This window comes from Cervus elaphus, chromosome 31, assembly GCF_910594005.1.
Source record: "Cervus elaphus chromosome 31, mCerEla1.1, whole genome shotgun sequence".
Taxonomy (NCBI): Eukaryota; Metazoa; Chordata; class Mammalia; order Artiodactyla; family Cervidae; genus Cervus; species Cervus elaphus.
The window spans coordinates 4,209,068-4,228,457 of record NC_057845.1 but is presented as its reverse complement, the minus strand read 5'-3'; the positions used below and the strand labels follow the sequence as shown (position 1 = coordinate 4,228,457).

The following is a 19,390-nucleotide window of genomic DNA, read 5'->3' as shown; positions in this document are numbered from 1 at the left end:
ATATATTAACCTGACTTTAAAATGGGGGAGATTATGCTGAGTGAACTGGATGGACCCAGGGTCGCCACGTGTGTGCGTGCCAAGTCCCTTTAGTAGTGTCCGACTTGGTGTGACCCCATGGACTGTAGCCCGCCAGGCTCCTCTGTCCATGGGATTCTACAGGCAACAGTACTGGAGGGGGTTGCCATGCCCTCCTCCAGGGGATCTTCCCCACCCAGGGATTGAACCTGTGTCTCTTACATCCTCCTGTATTGGCAGGCAGGTTCTTTACCGCTGGCGCCACCTAGGAAGCCCAGGGTCACCACAAAGGTCCCGAAAAGCAGAAGAGGAAGAGTCAGCATGATGAGACATGAGAAGGATCCCCTGCTGTTGCCGGCTTTGAGGAAGAAGAGAGGGCTATAAGCCAGGCAGCCTCTAGAAGCTGGAAAAGGCAAGGAGTTGGATTCTTCCCTAGAACTGCAGGAGGAATGAAGCCCTGCTTGCACTTTGATGCTAGCCCAGTGGGATCCACTTTTGGGGGTGAGGGGTCCTTTTGCAGCACCTCACCCCAGTCACTGATATCTGAGAATCCAGATGGTGGGATGGTGGATTGCCTTCTATGACTTCAGTAACTGTATGTTGAATGAGTAGAACTTTGTTGAAAATAGGAAAGGCAGTACTTCTGGGAACAGACAAATAAGCAGGAGTTGTGCCTGAGAGGTATTGAAAATGTCCCGGAAGGTGGCTGAGGCCCAGGGATGGGTATCCAGGCATTAATATAACAGGGAAGTATGGCCCCACTCATACAGACAAGGCTACAGGGGACTCCCATCTCTGGGAGGGGTACCCTCAAGAGTAGGGCTACAGCCTGGGAGCACAGTGGAGAAAATGACAGTGAAGTTGTATGGACAACAAGGTCCTACTATATAGCACAGAGAACTACATACAATATCCTGGGAGAAATCACAATGGAAAAGCGTATTAAAAAGCATGTGTATATGTGTATACCTGAATCACTTTGCTGTGCAGCAGAAATTAACACAACCTGTAAATCAACTATACTTCAATCAAATAAACAAACAAACCCAACAAAGACTTTACTACCCTACATGGGAGTGTTAGATTTTGTGCATTTGTTGCTCAGTTTACATGACACTGAGGAACTTGAATAACCTCACTTCTTCAAAGAACCAACTGTAACTGGCCTATCACTAGGTTAACAAATGAAAGGGCCAGAGTTACTCAAAGTTAAAAAAAAAATAATAATGCAATCATTCTGTCAAGGAACTTAAAACTACAGTCCTGAGGGACCAGACTACTGACTGAGGCCAAACCTCGGGCACACAGAACAAGGACACAAAGACAAAAGTCACTTGTGATCCAGAGGTTCTATCCTCGTGGTGCTGGGCCAGGGTCTTCATTCTACAGTTTGGAGAAAGGAGCCATGAAAAGGCTGGGAATCAGACAAGAGTCTGATATGTGCCTATTAAGGGGTTTAGAGATCTCAGTAAATTATTACTACATCTGAAAAGCTGACAGTTACATGATGAGAAACCAACAGAAAAAGGTCAATGCTGCATCAAAACAGAGCCTAAGTGTCAGATTCTGATTCCACAAATGCCAATGAACTGGCCAAATTTTTTTTTTTCTGGCCTGGAAGTTACTTCAGTAAGTGACCCTGTTTGTACATAGTGAACTTGCTTTTTTAGCAAGAAGAGTCCGTGTCTGTCAGTTTTGACATCAAGCGAGAAGATAAAAAAACATTTAGATGGTCAGACAAAACATGTTTATTATTACTGTTTGTTGTTTAGAGAACCAGTGGACCATTGAATAATCATAAAGTTTATTGATTAAATTTATTAATATAGACATTTACAAACATAAAGTGCTGTACTGAAATCAGGAATTACTAGAGTTTTCTGATAACCTTACCTTCTCATTAGCTAATATGAAAAATGATTTCCTTGGATTTCCCTGGTGGTTCAGTGGGTAAGAATCTACCTGCCAGTGCAGGGGACACAGGTTCGATTCCTGGTCCAGGAAGATTCCACATGCCATGGAGCAACAAAGCCCGTGCACCGCAACTACTGAGCATACGCTCTAGAGTCCATGACCTGCAACTACGGAACCCACACACCAGAACTACTAAAGTCCACACATCCTAGAGCCTGTGCTCTGCAACAAGAGAAGTCACCACAACGAGAAGCCTGAGCCCCACAATTAAGAAAAGCCCTTGCTCACCGCAAGTAGAGAAAGCCTATGAGCAGCAATGAGGACCCAGCACAACCAAAAATAAAAATGGTTTCCTTTATATATGTTGTTGTAATGCGATTAGGTAAGTGAAAGTCACTCACTCGTGTCCAATTCTTGGTGACCCCATGGTTTATACAGTCCATAGAATTCAACAGGCCATAATACCAGAGTGGGTAGCCTGTCCCTTCTCCAGGGGATCTTCCCAACCCAGGAATCAAACCAGGATCTCCTGCATTGCAGGTGGATTCTTTACCAACTGAGCTATCAGGGAAGCCCCATAATTAGGTTTCATGTACCATAATTAGGTGTCATGCATCTAATATTTAACAAGATTCACAGATGCATCATCAACTTCTAAGATGTTTTGGAACAATAGCTTTTATTATAAAGTTCTTATTTCACACTGGTCACAATTGAATATAGAGTAACAGATCATTGCAGAAGCTAGTGATAACTCATTCAACAAAATAATCACATATTAAAAAATAATAATAATAATCACATATTATACCCATTAATGCCCCATCATCTAAGCAGAAAGGTCTGAAATTTCCTTCTGAAGATGTAGCTTTACTTATCTATCACACACTTTACAAAATAACTTGTTCTTCCAAAATCAGAGGGGCAAGTGACAAGCTTCTGAGACACGTCCATTGTACAGCACTCTGAATTAAATAAGGAAACAGACAGCTCCTTTTGACAAGTCTCCATATCCTTCTAGTTGCCCGATTCTAATTACACAGACCTTAAAAAGTCAGATCATTCTGAGAGTGGATGGGACACATTCTCATGGATGTCAATCTCTTCTCATTTGCCAAAGGTGCAAGTGAGCACAAAATTCTGACATCTTGTACTTGCTTATTAAAGGGTTCCTAAGACAGGAAATTGGATCCCTAAGACTGTAAACTGATATATTCCTCTCATTGTAAAAGCCTCTGAGAAGTGTGATACATAAGAGAGGCTTCAGGTAGGTTTATGTAAAACCAACATTTTGACTCTGATTAGAGATGAAGCCATAAGTGAAACTTTGTTTCCATTGAACCCACCTCTGAGAGGTCAGAAAATTAACTCTTTAAAGTGGACATTGGAGTCTATTTCTAGAAGAGCTAAATCAGTTAGCTTGGCTGATGGATCTTTGCTGCCAATGGCTCATGAAGTTAGACAGGACAAAGTACAACCTAGATGTTTGGTGGTTTCTTTATTCAGTACCCACAGAGAAGGACTTTATTAAAAAAAAAAAAAAGAAAAGAAGAGTGCTGGAACTCCATTACACTAATTTCCTATCTTAATGTTTCCAACCATATAATGTCCCAAAGGTCTTAGGTTAGTTTTGTGCTTTAATAAACTTGTGTCAATATTAAATTGTTTCCTCTTGTCTTGCTATGTCCTCAGAACAAAGCTGGTTGAATATTTCTCTGACTTAGTTTCTAACAGTTCTCTCACTCAATTACACATCACTGTAGATGTGGGTTGTTTTGTGAAAAGTACAGAGATGCACAGTTCTCAGACTCTTCTGTGATAGAAAGAAACCACAGCCTCTATGTGTGGTGTTAATACTACTGAAAATTATTTGGGGCAGTACTGTGAACATTGAGATGGTCATATTTTAATAAATTTCCACACATTCATCCAGTTAAAGAAACTGGTCTTAACTCCAGGTGTTTTCTCTCCTTCTCCCGGATCAATGTTATATGGGTTTTTATCCGTGACTTCTTTTGTTTTTATAAGGGTCATGTATATTTCCTGGGTTCTGGCAATTTCTTTCTGTGCATCAAAATGGACCTTCTGCCTAGTCAGAAGGGGAACAATTAAATTAAAATCATTAATTCGCTTATTTAGCTTTTTGATGTTTTCTTGAAACTGCTCACAAACTTGGTTCCACTGTTTCTGTTCAGCTGATGTCATTGGAGTCCCAAGTTTTTTCCTCGACACTAAAATTGCCTCCCTGAGTTGATCAATGGTATCCTTTATTTCCTTTTGCATTAGGATCCATTCTGGTTGGTATCCATTATCTATCAATATTCTGTTCAGGTTGTGAGTCATAGGATCAATATATGAACAGCCAGAAAATTTTTTCAGAGGTTTTCCTTTCCCGCTGAGATTGTCAAAGTCTCCTTTTGCCATTGATTCCTGAATGAGATCTTCCACCAAACGCTCTATTGCCTGAGTTATCTTTCGTTCCTTACTGTGTCTTACATCTTTAACAGTGACACTATCAGTGAAATACTGGCTTTGCAGTTTCTGCTTTTGGTATTCCATCACTTGTTCAGTTGCACGGTCTGCTCTAAACTGCCTGTACTGCTTCTCTCGTTGACTCGGAGTCCCAAAACCAATACCCTCAAAACTTAAGTAATGCCGGTGTTGGGGTGTTTTATATTTGAATTTTTCTTCTTCTTCTTCTGTGTCTTCAACTTTACTCTGTCTAGCATTTGTCTGTTCTATCACGTGGGAAAGTACCTTCCTGTAAGCTTCTTCAATCCTTATAAACGTTGCAGAATCAGCAGTACTAGAGCCACCATCTGGATGGTATTGCTTGGCAAGCTTACGAAAAGATTCCCTGACATCATCTGCAGAACAGCCTTCATCCAGGTTCAGCAGCCCATAATATTCTCTCATATTCCTTTTGGATTTATGGGTTGACATCATTCTAGTTCTTATGACACCAAGATATGGACCCATTTTCATTCGATTAGGAATCACTGAAGCACTTCTCAGATGAGATCTTAAGATCTGAGCCATCATCACATACGTTGTGTTCCTTATGGTACCCAGAGTTCTTCCCTATCAATGATCTATAAAACAACAAATATAGAGTGAAGAAAGTTGTATTATCAGCTAAATTCATATTTTCAGCAATATGAATGAAATTACGCATACAATAAGGGCAGTTCTTTCTAAATGCTGCTGCTAAAATTCTCAGAGCTACGATTCATTCATGTTAGCAGAGAAATGGAAGTTGATGATGTCTTACATTAACATATTGCAATATGATCTAGATTCTACTACTAACTAACCCCGGAATGTTAGAGCTGGCAAGTTCGCAGAGATCATCTAATCCAATCTTCTCGTTTTATGAGAAAATGTAGACCCAGAAGGTTAAGCAACATAACCAAATCCAATAACAAGGTGGAAGGGCACAATAAGCCTCTTGTTTAACTGTCTGTATCCCCAGCAGATCATGAACTTCATCGGCACCATTACTTCTTTAGTTAGCGAATGTATCAGTCTTTACCGTCCCAAGGAGTCTTCTCACGAGGAGACATGTGAAATAATCAGGGCACACGCCAAAGTATGTACCTAGTCTGACACTAAACTGAATAGAATCAAATGTCCAAAAAAGATTTTAAGCTCTGCAGCCTGTTAGGAAGGAGCTATTCCGCTGCAAGTCGAAAAACCAAGATGAAAGGGTGAGCCCTCTCAAGACGTTAACTATTATTTTTAAAACGCACGGTACAGAAGAGGAATGTAGTCTTATACGAGGGTAATGGCAATGAAATGCTGGAAGTGGTTTCATTGAAAATAGGACTTTGATGTATACATGCTAAAACTGAGTTCCCGGGGACTCCAATTTCTGGACAGTTGGGATCGAGGACTTTCAGGTTTAACTGGGACTTCGGTGATGGTGCCCACGGTGGCCGTCGCGAGGGAGGGGTCAGTCCCGACGCTGGACACGCCCCGCCCCGCCCCCTACTCACCTCAGAAGCGGCTCAGCGGCTCCCGCGTCCAAGCTGCGCCTTGGCGCATGCGTGCGCCATCTGCCCTTCGCTTCACAGGCGTCTCGGCGGGAGGCCCGCGGCAAGCGCCGCCGCTGGGCTAGATCATCTGCGTCTTACACAGAGGGAACCCTCGGGGTGTGGCGGGCAGTATTATACCTAATAAGGACAGACGTCCTACCTTACCAGGGAACCTCAGAATGTCCTTTAAGCCCTAGTCTTCTCTAGAGGACAGGAGTAGGAGCTTTCGGGAGGCCCCGCCCCGTCCCGGGCACCAGCTCCGCCTCCGCCCCTAACTGGAGCGGAAGATGGATAGATCGAGCGGGATTGTGGGAGATGTAGTTCTTCCGGAAGTGCGGCGCGCGCAGGACTGCTTCCGGGAGAAGGGTGGGTGGGAAGAGGTGAGGCGGCGAAAAGGACGCTGTGGCGGCTTCGTAGATGTGTGGGGCTTCTCATGGCCTGTGGCCGGTGTAGGTGGGGACCTGTGACGTCCGAGTGGTTTGGAGGGCGACGCCCCTCGGAATATTGTTTTGAGAAGGGGGAGACGAGTCTGTTTCCCCGAACAGGACCTGGACAGCCTCTTCGGGTCTGCAGCCAGAGATACCCTCTCCGAAATTTCTCAGGAAATTCTACCTTAGAAAGATCTAGTTAACGCAGGTTAGAAAGCTGGTCTTTTATTAGTTCAAGAACCTAGCGAGCAGCTCATTTAGCCAGGTGTCGGTAGTGGGTGAGAACAGTCGAGGACAAAATTAAATTGGGTGTTGTTTCCTGGCTTTAAGTTCAGCTACTGTCGTGGGGATTTACTATTTCTCTCTCCTGTACAGGGAGATAATTTTTTTTTTTTTTTAAAAAGGAAGAGGCATAACCTTGGGGAGTCAGACCTGAGTTGAAAATCCTTTTTGCTTACACTTGGGTTTCTGTTTTTATCTGGCAAATGATTGTACCAGCACATGGTAAATATGTATTTAGCCCTTCCTTTTGCCAGGCACTGTACTAAATGCGCTATGTACAGTCTTAAAATCCTTATAACAGCCCTCTGAGGTAAGCGCTGTTGTTTTCCCCATTTTACTTATGATGAAATAGTAATTGCATCAAACGTAGTGCCATTTTGTGAAAATTACACAATGTATGTGAACCTCTTTGCATTGTGTCTGCCTGGCACGTTAAGTTTTTTTGTTGTTATGACGATGTCTCCTGAAACAAGCCAGAAATAGGTACTAACCTAGAAAGGCTTCTGAGTAATTGTTGTTCAGTCGTTGCTCAGTCGTGTCCAACTTTTTGTGACGCTATGGACTGCAGTAGGCCAGGCTTCCCCGTCCTTCACCATCTCCCGGAGTTTGCTCAAACTTAGGTCCATTGAGTTTGTGAGCCATCCAACCATCTCATCCTCTGCCGCCCCCTTCTCCTGCCTTCAGTCTCTCCCAGGGTTAGGGTCTTTTCCTGTGAGTTGGCTCTTTGTGTCTGGTGGCCAAAGTGTCAGAGCTTCAGCTTCAGCATCAGTCCTTGTGATGAAGGTTGATTTCCTTTAGGATTGACTGGTTTGATCTCCTTGCAGTCCAAGGGACTCTCAAGAGTCATCTCTGGCACCACAGTTTGAAAGCACTGATAAAGCATCAGTTCTTCGGTGTTCAGACTTCTTGATGGTCCAACTCTCACGTTGGTACGTGGCTACTGGAAAAACCATAGCTTTGACTATAATTTGCTACCTTCTACTAGGAATGCAGAAAATGGTTTACATTCTGATTCAGGATTTCCTTATAAGCAAACAATGAACATAAAAGAACTCCAGTGTGAAAGAAAATGTTTCTACAAGTTTGAATTCTAGCCAGTATTTTAAACACAGCTATGAAAGTGGGGGAAGCACACAGTTTTAGAAACTACCCATACTTATGTAGCACTTTGTATTTTATTCAATACAATGCACTAGTCACAATGTCATTTTCATGTTTGCATCTTATAAGTAACTATATCTTAGTCCAAGTAGTTAAGTGATTTGATTAAGTGACTAGACTTTGTAAGTTACTGGGACTCTTAAGTCCATTGCTCTTTTCAGAATGTCAGTTTTGTGGTATGATCCTTTACATATAGAAAGTGAATTGAAGTCAGCCGAGTAATCAGTAAAGCACACTTTGAACTGCAAAGTATAAATTACCTAACTGACCTAGGGGATTATTTTCCTTATGTATATGAAACCTGGAGGTAGGCAGTTTCTGGCATTGGTTCAGCTACCAAGAGGTGCTCTACCATCCTCTCTCTCTATGTGTAGGTGTGTGTGTGTGTGTGTATTCTGAATCATTTAAAAGTAATTGCATGTATTATGTTCCTTTACTCCAAAGCACTTCAGTATTTGCTTCATCAAAGCAATGGCATTCTCTTACATTATCATAGCTTTGTTAACAAATTCAACAGATTTAACATAGACAAAATATTATTGAATGTACAATTTTGTATTCCAGTTTCAACAGTTGTCCTGATGATGTCTGTGAGGGCAACCCATAGACTTTTAAATTAGCAGGTCAAATGAGTGATAAACCAAAGCATTATTGCTCAGTTTAGTTACGGGCAGAAAGAGTTCACCATCGAAAATATAGTTCCCATTTAAGAGAAAAATACAGGGACATCACTGGTAGTCCAGTGGCTAAAACTCCACACTCCCAATGCAGAGAGCCTGGGTTTGATCCATAATCAGGGAGCTAGACCTCACATGCTGCAACCAAGGGCTTACATGCCTCAAGTAAGACCCAGTGCAGCCAAATAAATATTAGAAAAGAAAATTGTAGTTCTTTTCCTTTTATTTTTTATTTTTTTATTTTTTTGTTTTTTTGGTTTTTTTTTTGTTCTTTTTTTTTTTTTGTTCTTTTCCTTTTAAAAGGTGGCTGCATACTCTGCAGTCAACAGTCCTAGTGATTATAAAATGTGGTCAGAGGGTAAAATTTAAAGTCAGAACCAAACATAGGTTGACTAGCTTTTTTTTTTTTAATTTTGATCATGCCGCTTGTGGGCAGTTCTCGAGACCAGGGACTGATCCTGGCCCATAGCGGTGAAAGCACTAAATCCTAACCACTGGGCCACCACGGACACCTGGTTAACTCGAAATTTTTATGTGATCTGCTACCTTGCTTATTTAAACTCCATAGACTTTTAAACCTGTTCATTTTCAGTTTAAATTGTTAACCACTTTAAGGTTATGTTATAATTCAAATCAACATGCTTGAACCTCAGTCTGTTCTTTTCCACAAAGTCTTAATTAATCACTTCAAGCTTGTCAGCTGGAATGCAGTATAATCTTGTATAAAAGGGCTGGTTTTAAATTAAAGTCTATTGGCTTTCATGTGTGTAACATGTCCTAGTTTGAAACATCTTTTTTGTAGTTCTGTACTCTTACAATAGAGTTGAGCATTTTGAAACAAATTTCCCCTTAAACCAGGGAGGGTAGAGAGTTGGCACAAATTCCATTAGCTTTAAACTTAGTCAGTAGCTGTGTTTCTGAGTGGGTGGAACATAGATGTGATACTTTAAAAAAGTTATTAACATTTTTTTGTTACTTTATAGTTACATTAAATACTTAATGAGCTACTGCAAGAAGCTTGGCACTGCAAAAGTAACTTTTTTTTTTTTTTGTTCTTGGATATAGTTTCAGACTTTGACTGAAGCATGTGAGGGCTGTGTTTTAATTCCATCTGTTTCTTCTTTTTTAAAAAAAGATTCATTTGTTTATTTTGGGCCATGCTGGGTTTTTGTTGCTATGCATGGGATTTATTTAGTTCTCTAGTTGCAGGGGAGCAGGGGCCACTTACCGTTATGGTAACATAGGCTCTCATCTGTGCAGTCCACTGCATTTCAGAGCCGAGTCAGAGCACTCAAGCTTCAGTAGTTTGGGCTTGTGAGCGCAGTAGTTGTGGTGCAGTGGCTTAGTTGCCCCTTGGCATGGGGATCTTCCTGGACCAGGGATCGAACCTGCGTTCCTTGCATTGGCACGTAGGTTCTTAACCACTAGACCACCAGAGAAGCCCCTCTTTTCTTCCTTCCTTCGTTTCATTTGCTGGTTCTGTGGTAACTGCAAATAAGTTGATTTATTTCCAGTAAGTTGTGGTACTATAGTAACCAAAATCACACCGCCCTGCAGATTGATGGATGGTTCCCTCTGAATTCTAAAGTCACATTTTGTTCAATGATGTTTGCAAATTGTATCTTCTGAAACTACAATTTCCAGAAACACCATGAATCTGCTTTCCTCTGGGTGCCATCTCAATTCATTGTTTTTGGTTTATTTTATTCAAATAGAATTGAGGAACACTATTGTTAGTTTGGTTATATCAGTTCCTTTTTTTACTCTGATCAAGGAAGTGTTTATTGTAGACAGTGTCAGTTTTAAAAGAAAGGAAGAGGTAAATGAACTTAATTAATTAGCATAATAAGACTGAAAATCTAGAAGGGTTGGGAAAAGGTAACCTGGAAAAGAGGAGATTCACACTCATTTGAATATTTTTCCATTCTTCATCTTCCCTAGTGGGTTAACCAGTTATCTAACATCCTAAGGTGGTCAGTAAGGGCCACACACAGGATTTGTGGAAGTTTGCTAATGAAAAACTACCCTCCCCAACCTAGGATGCCAGTTTTCATTTTTGGCCTTGAATCAACATAAGGATTTATTGTCACTTGAGCCTGCATTTGAAGACGCTTGCTCCTTGGAAGCAAAGTTATGACCAACCTAGACAGCATATTAAAAAGCAGAGACGTTACTTTGTCCACAAAGGTCCATCTAGTCAAGGCTATGGTTTTTCCAGTAGTCATTATGGATGTGAGAGTTGGACTATAAAGAAAGCTGAGCGCTGAAGAATTGATTCTTTTGAACTGTGGTATTGGAGAAGACTCTTGAGAATCCGTTGGACTGCAAGGAGATCCAACCAGTCCATCCTAAAGGAAATCAGTCCTGAATGCTCATTGGAAGGACTGATGCTGAAGCTGAAACTCCAGTACTTTGGCCACCTGATGTGAAGAACTGACTCATTTGAAAAGACCCTGATGCTGGGAATGACTGAAGGTAGGAGGAAAAAGGGACAACAGAGGATGAGATGGTTGGATAGCATCACTGACTTGATGGACATGAGTTTGAGCAAGCTCTGGGAGTTGGTGATGGACAGGGAAGCCTGGCATGCTGCAGTCCATGAGGTCACAAAGAGTCGGACACGACTGAGTGACTGAGCTGAACTGAATGCTTTCTGTTCCTTGAAACAATGAATAATGTATATATCTCCAAATGCAGGCTGATAGTGGGGAAAACAGCTGCACATCAGTAGCCTGGGAATCAAGATTTGAATTGTTTTCAGCCCATATAACATTTACCCAACATGTTTATCAAAATCACTGCCTCATAGCCCAACTACTCTATGTTTGCTTTTGTTTTTTTTTTTTTTTTTAAATTATCTCTGTCTTTGGCTGCGCTGGGTCTTAGTTGCTGCATGAGGGATCTTTTAGTTACAGCATGTGGGATCTGGTTCCCTGACTGAGTATCAAACCTGGGACCCCTGCACTGAGAACACAGTCTTAGCCCCTGGACCACCGTGGAAGTCCCCATTCTTGTTTTTTCTTACCCTTCAAAATTTGTTTCCAGTTTTATGGAGCTGTAATTGACAAAAATTGTATACCTTTACAATCACCCTTCAAAATTTGTTTCTGGTTTTATTGAGCTGTAATTGACAAAAATTGTATAACTTTACAGTGTGTAACTTGGTAATTTGGTATATGTACAAGTATGAAATAATCATCACAATCACACTGATTAACAAATTAACATATCATCACCTCACATAGTTACTGTTATCTTTTCTTTTTTTGATTCCAGCTGCAGGATGGAGAGCCTTCAGCAATCCTTGGGAAACTTAGGACTTCATTTATGGGTAAAGAATTTTAATAAGGGAATTCCCTGGTTATTCAGTGGTTAGGAATCTGCACTTCCACTGCAGGGGGGCCAGAAAAAAAAGACTTTTTATCTGGAGTTAAGATCCATTATCTTATTTTTCTCCTATGCATTGAGTTTGTTCAGCAGCAGTTAAAGTCCTGTGTGGGGCTTCCCTGGTAGGTCAGTGGTAAAGAATCTGCCAGCCCATGCAGGAGACACAGGTTCGATCCCTGGTCCAGGAAAATCCCACATGCTGTGCAGCAGTTGAGTCTGTGTGCTACAGTTACTGAGCCCATGCTCCGAAACTGCTCAAGCCCATGTCTAGAATCCATACTCTGCAACAAGAGAAGCCACAGCAAAGAGAAGCAAGAGGGGAGCCCTCAATCACCACCAGAAGAGAAAGTCTGCTCATAGCAACAAAGACCCAGGGCAGTCAGTTCAGTTCAGCCCAGTCGCTCAGTCGTGTCTGACTCTTTGCGACCCCATGGACTGCAGCATCCTAGGCTTTCCTGTCCATCACCAACTCCTGGAGCTTGTTCAGACCTCATGTCCATGGAGTCGGTGATGCCATCCAGCTATCTCATCCTCTGTCATCCCCTTCTCCTCCTGCCCTCAGTCTCTCCCAGCATCAGGGTCTTTTCCATTCAGTCAGTTCTTCACAAAGAATTGGAGTTTCAGCTTCAGCATCAGTCCTTCCAATGAATATTCAGGACTGATTTCCTTTAGGATGGACTGGTTGGATCTCCTTGGGGTCCAGGGGACTCTCAAGAGTCTTCTCCAACACTATAGTTCAAAAGCATCAATTCTTAGGTGCTCAGCTTTCTTTATAGTCCAACTCTCACATCCATAATGACTACTGGAAAAACCATAGCCTTGACTAGACGGACCTTTGTTGGCAAAGTAATGTCTCTGCTTTTTAATGTGCTGTCTAGGTTGGTCATAACTTTCTTTCCAAGGAGCAGGTGTCTTAATTTCATGGCTGCAGTCACTATCTGTAGTGATTTTGGAGCGCAAGAAAATAAAGTCTGTCACTGCTTCCATTGTTTTCCCATCTATTTGCCATGAAGTGATAGGACTGGATGCCATCGTCTTAGTTTTTTGAATGTTGAGTTTTAGGCCAGCTTTTTCGTCCTTCTCTTTCACTTTTATCAAGAGGCTCTTTAGTTCTTCTTCACTTTCTGCCATAAGGATGGTATCATCTGTGTATCTGAGGTTACTGAAAATTCTCCTGGCAATCTTGATTCCAGCTTGTGCTTCATCTAGCCTGGCCTTTCACATGATGTACTCTGCATATAGTTAGCAGGGTGACAAAAAAGCAATCAATCAGCTTTTAAAAAATTAAGTAGAATAGCATTAAAATAAAAAACCCAATTAAGAATACATGTTACCAAGGAGGTAGAGACACTAAAAATTATAAAATATTGCTGGAAGAAATGAAAGAAGACCCAAGTCAAAGGAAAGACATCCTGTATTCATTGATTGGCAGACAATATTACTCAGATGGCAATACTCTCCAAATTAATCTACAAGTTAAATTCCTTTCAAAATCTCAGTCAGCCTTTTTGAAAAAAGTTGACGAGCTGATCCTGAATTTACATGGCAAGTCAAAGTACACAGAGTAGGGACTTCCCAGGTGGTCTGGTAGTTTAGACCCCACACTCCCAGCTCCCAGTGCGGGAGACCTGGGTTTGATCCCTGCTCAGGGATTGCATGTGCCACAACCAAGACCTGATGCAGCCATACATATGTATGTTAAATGGAACACAGAATATAAAAAACAGTCTTGAAAAAGAAGAACAAAAGTGAAGAGTCACACTTCCTTATTTCAAAAGTCACTACAAAGCTACTGTAATCAAGGCTTTGTGGTACTGGCATAGGATAGACAATGAATGTAGAATATCAATGAAATGTAATTGAAAGTTGAGAAATGAACTCATGCATTTTTGGTCAGTTGATTTTTGACAAGGGTGCGAAGACAAATGGGAAAAAATGGGCTTTTTAGTATGTGGTGCTGGGACAACTGTATATCCACTTGCAAATGAATGAAGTTGAACCCTTGCTTCACATTATATTAAAAAATGAACTCTGGAGAAGGCAATGGCACCCCACTCCGGTACTCTTGCCTGGAAAATCCCATGGACGGAGGAGCCTGGTAGGCTGCAGCCCATGGGGTCGCTGAGAGTCAGACATGACTGGGCAACTTCACTTTCACTTTTCACTTTCATGCATTGGAGAAGGAAATGGCAACCCACTCCAGTGTTCTTGCCTGGAGAATCCCAGGGACAGGGGAGCCTGGTGGGCTGCCGTCTATGGGATCTCACAGAGTCGGACATGACTGAAGCCACTTAGCAGCAGCAGCAGCATGTGAGAGTAAAAGCTACTAGTTTTTGCAGTTGCCATGTACGGATGTGAGAGTAGGACCGCAAAGAAGGCAGAGCACTGAAGAACTAATGCTTTTGAACTGTGGTGCTAGTGAAGACTCTTGAGAGTCCCTGGGTCTGCAAGAAGATCAAACCAGACAGTCCTAAAGGAAATCAGTCCTTGAACATTCATAGGAAGGACTGATGCTGAAACCAAAGTTCCAATCCTTTGGCCACCTGATGTGAAGAGCCGATCCATTCATTAATAAAAAGAAATTTAACACACACACAAAAAGAAATTTAACTCAATTTTAAAATGAGCAAAGATTTGAATACCACATTTCAACCAAGTGAAAGTGTTAGTCACTCAGTCATGTCCAACTCTCTTTGTGACCGCATGGACTGTAGCCCTCCAGGCTCCTGTCTGTGGAATTCTCCAGGCAAGAATACTGGAGAGGGTAGCCATTCCCTTCTCCAGGGGATTTCCCTATCCAGGGCTTGAACCCAAGTCTCCTGTGTTGCAGGCAGATTCTTTACCATCTGAGCCACCATGGAAGCCCATTTCACCAAAGAAGACATACAAATAACCACTAAAACATTAAAGGATGCAGGTGGGGCTCAGGAGTTAGCACTTTTAAGAAGCTTAGCCAGGGACCTACCAGGTTAACAGACAATTTTAGGATTAGGATTGCTATTCAGGTGGATTGGTACAGTTTTGAAACCAGGGGCATCCTGTGGGCTCCTGGGCATGGAGACTTCTGTCTCTCATTTCTTGTAGGCAAGACTCCAGCCTCCATGACCTTCCCTGAGTTCCAAACAGTGGATTTGAACAGTTGCTAATCAAAGTGAGGAGCAGCCAAGAAGCCAGCTGAGGCAAGATTAAAGGGACCAGAGAACTCATCAAGGTCAGGAGACCCACTACCTGTGACCCTGCACATACCCCCCCCCCCCCCCCCGAAGTGTTTTTATAAAACTCAACAAATCCTTCCGGGTTATGACACATAGTTTTTCAAGCCAGGGCCTTCTGTGCCCACCTTTACCTGGCAGAGCAGTAAGACTCTCCTTTTCTAGTTCACCCAAACTCTCTTGAGATTTGATTTGGCACAGGTGCAAAGAGGCAGAATTTTTGGCATTATAAAGCAGGTGGCATGCTTTCTGACACAAAGTGTGGGAAATTCTGTATTGTGACTTCTTGCTCTATGTGAAAGTGTTTTGTATGTAAGTTTGATGCATTTTATAAGATTAAAAGTAATCCTGATCTATTTAAAAAATTACACAAATTCATCTTTTTATGGTAACAGGAGTTGTATCTTTCGGGGGAATAGTTTTATCGACTGTAATTCATATGGCACACAATTCACCATTTTTGAGTACAGTCCAGTGGTTTCGGTGTGTTCATGGGTGGTGCAACCATGTTCACAATCGATTTTACTATGTTCTTGTTACCCCGAGACCCTGCGCAGGTCATCATCTCCAAAGACTTCTATTCCCATAGCCCTGGGAGACTATTAATCTCCTCTAAGGATTTGCTTGTTCCAGACATTGCACATAAATGGAATCTTAAATGTGCAGTCATGTGACTGGCTTCTTTCACTTAGTATAATGTTTCAAGTTTGATCCATGTTGCAACCAGTACTTGAATTTCCTTTTTATGGCAGAGTAATATTTCATTGCAGGGATAGTCTACATTTACTTGATTCGTTATCTAATGGACATTTAGATTATTTTTGGTTACAGCCTTGTGGTTAATATACATGGCTTGAGAAAGAATGACTAGAAGACTAACAGTGTAGGGATGGAGGAGGAAAAAATTGTGTATTAGATAATTGGTAAAAAGCAGTTTAGGCAGATAAAAAAGGTAAGAGGAACTGTCAGCATAATGTGAACTTCAAGAAACAACTGGAATGTTATTAGTCTTCCCAAACCTCTTGCAGCTGCATCAGTCACCTGACCTTTGGAGCTGGGCCTTTGTCAAATCAGGGCCTCTGAGCATGGGAATCCTTGTCATGTGGGGCATCCACCATCATATGAGGCAACACAAAGCTGTGTCCTAGTCTCTTTACCCCAGGCCGTTAGAGCAGGGTGTGATCTAGACTGGACCAGTCAGATGATCCTGCCTGGGCAAGTGACCCAGAGACTGAGGAAGTCAGGGTGCACTTCAGTCGTGGAAACGGTGGCAGACTGAATGCTCACTGAAGCGAGGCCGAGGGAACCTGACTTGGCCATGGCACCCACGTCCTTGCAGGTCTTCCCCTGGGCAAGACTTTGGCTATGGTTCTGAATGCTCAGCACGGGAGCGAGTAGCCAAGAAAACTGGTGAAAAAAAGTAATGAGGGACTAGCTACACCAGTTACTAAATGGCATATTGTACTGGAGTTACTTAACTCAACTTGGCACATTACTTTACTTAGCATAACTCTGGCGATCTCAGTTCCCCAACCGAGACTGAACCTAGGACCTTGGCAGTGAAAAGTGATGAGTCCTAACCACTGGACTGCCAGGGGATTCCTTGTACTTGAGTTATTTTTAAAAGTTTGTATAGTAGTTAATGGTAAAACATTTTAGCCTCTAAATGTACCCTCTTAAATCTCTTAAAAATTATTGTAACATTCCTCTTTAGAGTATCTGGCTTACCCATCACTTTGAAACTTTGATACTTGAATGCTTTGACTGTTGTGTGTAACCAGCACAACTGATTAAAGTCGTGCTGATAAACTGATAAAAGTTAAAACTGTTTTATCAGCTGATAAAACTGATAAAACAACTGATAAAACTGATTATCTCATATCTTTATACCTGAACACAATGTAGGGGCTCATTTGTTTTAATCCTGCTTACACAAATAGAAACAGAGACATTAAGGACAAACATCTGTATTTATTTCATTAACAAAAGAATTTAACATCTTGTTTTCACCCTTCCATGTGCTGCCTCTATGCATTGCCTCTTTCATAAGTTAAATGACCTTTTCTCGAGTATCATTTTAAACCAATGGCTGTGCATACACTCAACATGTCCAAATACTATTTATCACAAACTAGACAGCAGCACACCCTAAGTGACTCCTTTGTCCTTTCAGTATCATCCCTGCTACTTTTTTTTTTTTTGGTTCTGTCAACCAGGTATTTCTGACACATTTTGATTCTTCCTATCTGAAGATATTGGATCAGCTGCCTTCCATGGAGTCTAGGTTCCTTTTTGTGGGGATTAGTGTCTAAATAAGGGTTGGAAAATTATATTTCTTAAGTCACAAACGGATTGATTTTTCTAATTTACATCTTGGTACCAGCTTCTATTTTTGTTATAGGATGTGATTTTATCAACTAATAACATTTTGCTTTGTATCTTCCAACTTTCTAAAAACTTCATAGGACAGTGTTTGGCATGTACATAATAGGCACTTAATTATGTTGAGTGATCTCCCTAGAAAAAATGAATCGACTGTTTGTGCAGCAAAGGTACCTGTGTGAACTGATGTACCTGGAACAGCGTGACGGCAGCTGCTGCCTCCAGTCAAGGAGAGGGGGGGCAGTGCTGGCCAGCGGCCTGGGGACCCTGCAGGTACCAGCGCCTCTGCCTTTCCATCTGACACTGTTTCTCCTCACCCTCTACTCTTTCCCATCCTGAGGCCAGAGTTTACTATCTTCTCCATGTAACTACTCTAAGGGTCGTGTACTGCTGAGGTTTTGGGTTTAAACTCCAAGGGAGGACTTGTACAGGGCTTCCAGGTACTTTCGTAAGGTGCCCATTGCTGGGCAGGCAGAACTTTTAAGCCCCTCTGAAAGTGACTCAAATTTAAGGCTGACTGGCTAGCTGCCTGTGGGCCTGGTGGCCATTCCCTGTTTGCTCAGCTGTGCCAGAAATGTGCTCCTGTTTGTAGGGTCATGTGCATATGCCCAGTATGTGAACCTAGACCTCCCAGTTCCAGAACTGCATATCCAGACTGGAAATGACTGGCCAGGGAGGGAAAACATGTGGTTCCTTTAAACGCTTTACTAGTCTGAGTAGATTGCCTTCCATCCTGCCAAACTGTGAAGCTGAAATCTGGGTATTATAGAAACTGTCAATTATTAGAGGAATGAGTAATGATACTTCAAAGCACAGAGAACACTATCCCTCAATGGGAACTACCCAGAAATTTTATGATACCAACTTATGATCAGAATAATTCGAGAAGTCTCAATTCAAATTAGTACAGATATACAATATGGGGACGACATACTAACTTATTAGAGTTGTTAGCTCTTTGAAAAAGAAAAGACTAAGTTTTGGTATCATACTTGGCTGAGAGTAAAAGGAATTCTGAAGGCCTAGTTTGATTATGAACAAGAAGGCCCCAAACAGGTAAAACCTAAAAGACCACTGGAGGCAATACATAGATGTCTCACACATCTTTTAGGCTGAGTCCATGATAGAAAGTCACCCTGCAACACCTCCAATGCTCTCAAAGCTGTCTCCATTTCTGGGTGATGATGCTTCATTCCTCTTTGACCCAACAGATTTTGCCATTTTCTCCAAGCCGTACAGCTCCACTAGCCACCAGCTGGAGGGCCGAGGGAAATATTTTATGTTCCGCTAATTTTACTCTCTCAGATAGACTTTCAACAGTGTCACCCCTCTTCACTGGAACGGCTTCCTGTAAGATAATTTGACCAGCATCTACATCTTCCTGGAAAAGAAAGCAGAAGTTTTGAACGTTACCTCTGGCAATTGCAACTGACATTTAAATACTAATCATGAGCCATACTCACAGCTACAAAGTGCACAGTGCACCCAGTGATTGTGACCCCAGCGTCCAGAACTTGTTCATGGGCATTTGAACCCTTAAATGAAGGGAGCAAGGATGGGTGGATATTGAGCATTTTCCCTGGAAATTAATTAAAATGTGGTCAGAATCTGGAATGTATACTTTCCTGTCTAGAATCAGGAGTCACACAGGAGCAAGCTTTCTTTAGGTTGGGTGTTTTCATTGTCAAGGAGAGAAATGAGGAAAAGTGAAATACACGTTCTCATCCAAGGAGGCCCTGGGAGCAGCAGGTTTCTGCCTTGCACAGATGAAGACACAAAGATGGACTCTGAACAGGTGCCGGCAGTGACTCAAAGCTGGATGGGAAGGGGTCTACTCTGGCTCATAGGGCTCTTGACATTAACAGCAGATCCTGTGTAATCTGACATAGTGCCTT

At 42.0% G+C, this 19,390-nt stretch overlaps 2 protein-coding genes and 2 long non-coding RNA genes across 10 annotated transcripts in view; 1 reads left to right on the top strand and 3 right to left on the bottom strand.

Moving 5' to 3' along the window:
* Nucleotides 1-70: 70 nt before the first annotated feature.
* On the bottom strand, nt 71-9,489 carry LOC122687505. The gene is made up of 3 exons (XR_006339161.1): nt 9,478-9,489; nt 1,912-1,922; nt 71-191 (listed from the first exon to the last, which is right to left on the bottom strand). It is a non-coding gene; the product is annotated as an uncharacterized LOC122687505 (long non-coding RNA).
* DNAJC28 (DnaJ heat shock protein family (Hsp40) member C28) lies at nt 2,595-6,233 on the bottom strand. Its single transcript, XM_043893036.1, has 2 exons — nt 5,928-6,233; nt 2,595-5,024 (listed from the first exon to the last, which is right to left on the bottom strand). Exon 2 carries the CDS (start codon nt 4,972-4,974, stop codon nt 3,832-3,834), a length of 1,143 nt encoding a protein of 380 aa, XP_043748971.1. The 5' UTR covers nt 4,975-5,024; nt 5,928-6,233; the 3' UTR covers nt 2,595-3,831.
* Nucleotides 6,362-15,473, top strand: LOC122687504. Its single transcript, XR_006339160.1, has 3 exons — nt 6,362-6,602; nt 11,791-11,845; nt 14,986-15,473. It is a non-coding gene; the product is annotated as an uncharacterized LOC122687504 (long non-coding RNA).
* A 1,591-nt stretch (nt 15,474-17,064) lies between these two features.
* The window catches only part of GART (phosphoribosylglycinamide formyltransferase, phosphoribosylglycinamide synthetase, phosphoribosylaminoimidazole synthetase), a 28,503-nt gene continuing 26,177 nt past the window's right edge, over nt 17,065-19,390 (bottom strand). For all 7 annotated transcript variants that reach the window (XM_043892822.1, XM_043892817.1, XM_043892821.1 and 4 more), the window contains 2 exons: nt 18,959-19,074; nt 17,065-18,876 (listed from right to left, as the gene is read on the bottom strand). In XM_043892822.1, the coding sequence (XP_043748757.1) occupies nt 18,685-18,876; nt 18,959-19,074 (308 nt within the window). In that variant the 3' untranslated portion in view covers nt 17,065-18,684. The remainder of the gene's footprint in view (nt 18,877-18,958; nt 19,075-19,390) is intronic.

Excerpts from the sequence above, each read along its gene's own strand:
- DNAJC28 (XM_043893036.1), bottom strand. The coding sequence starts at position 4,974 with ATGATGGCTCAGATCTTAAGATCTCATCTGAGAAGTGCTTCAGTGATT.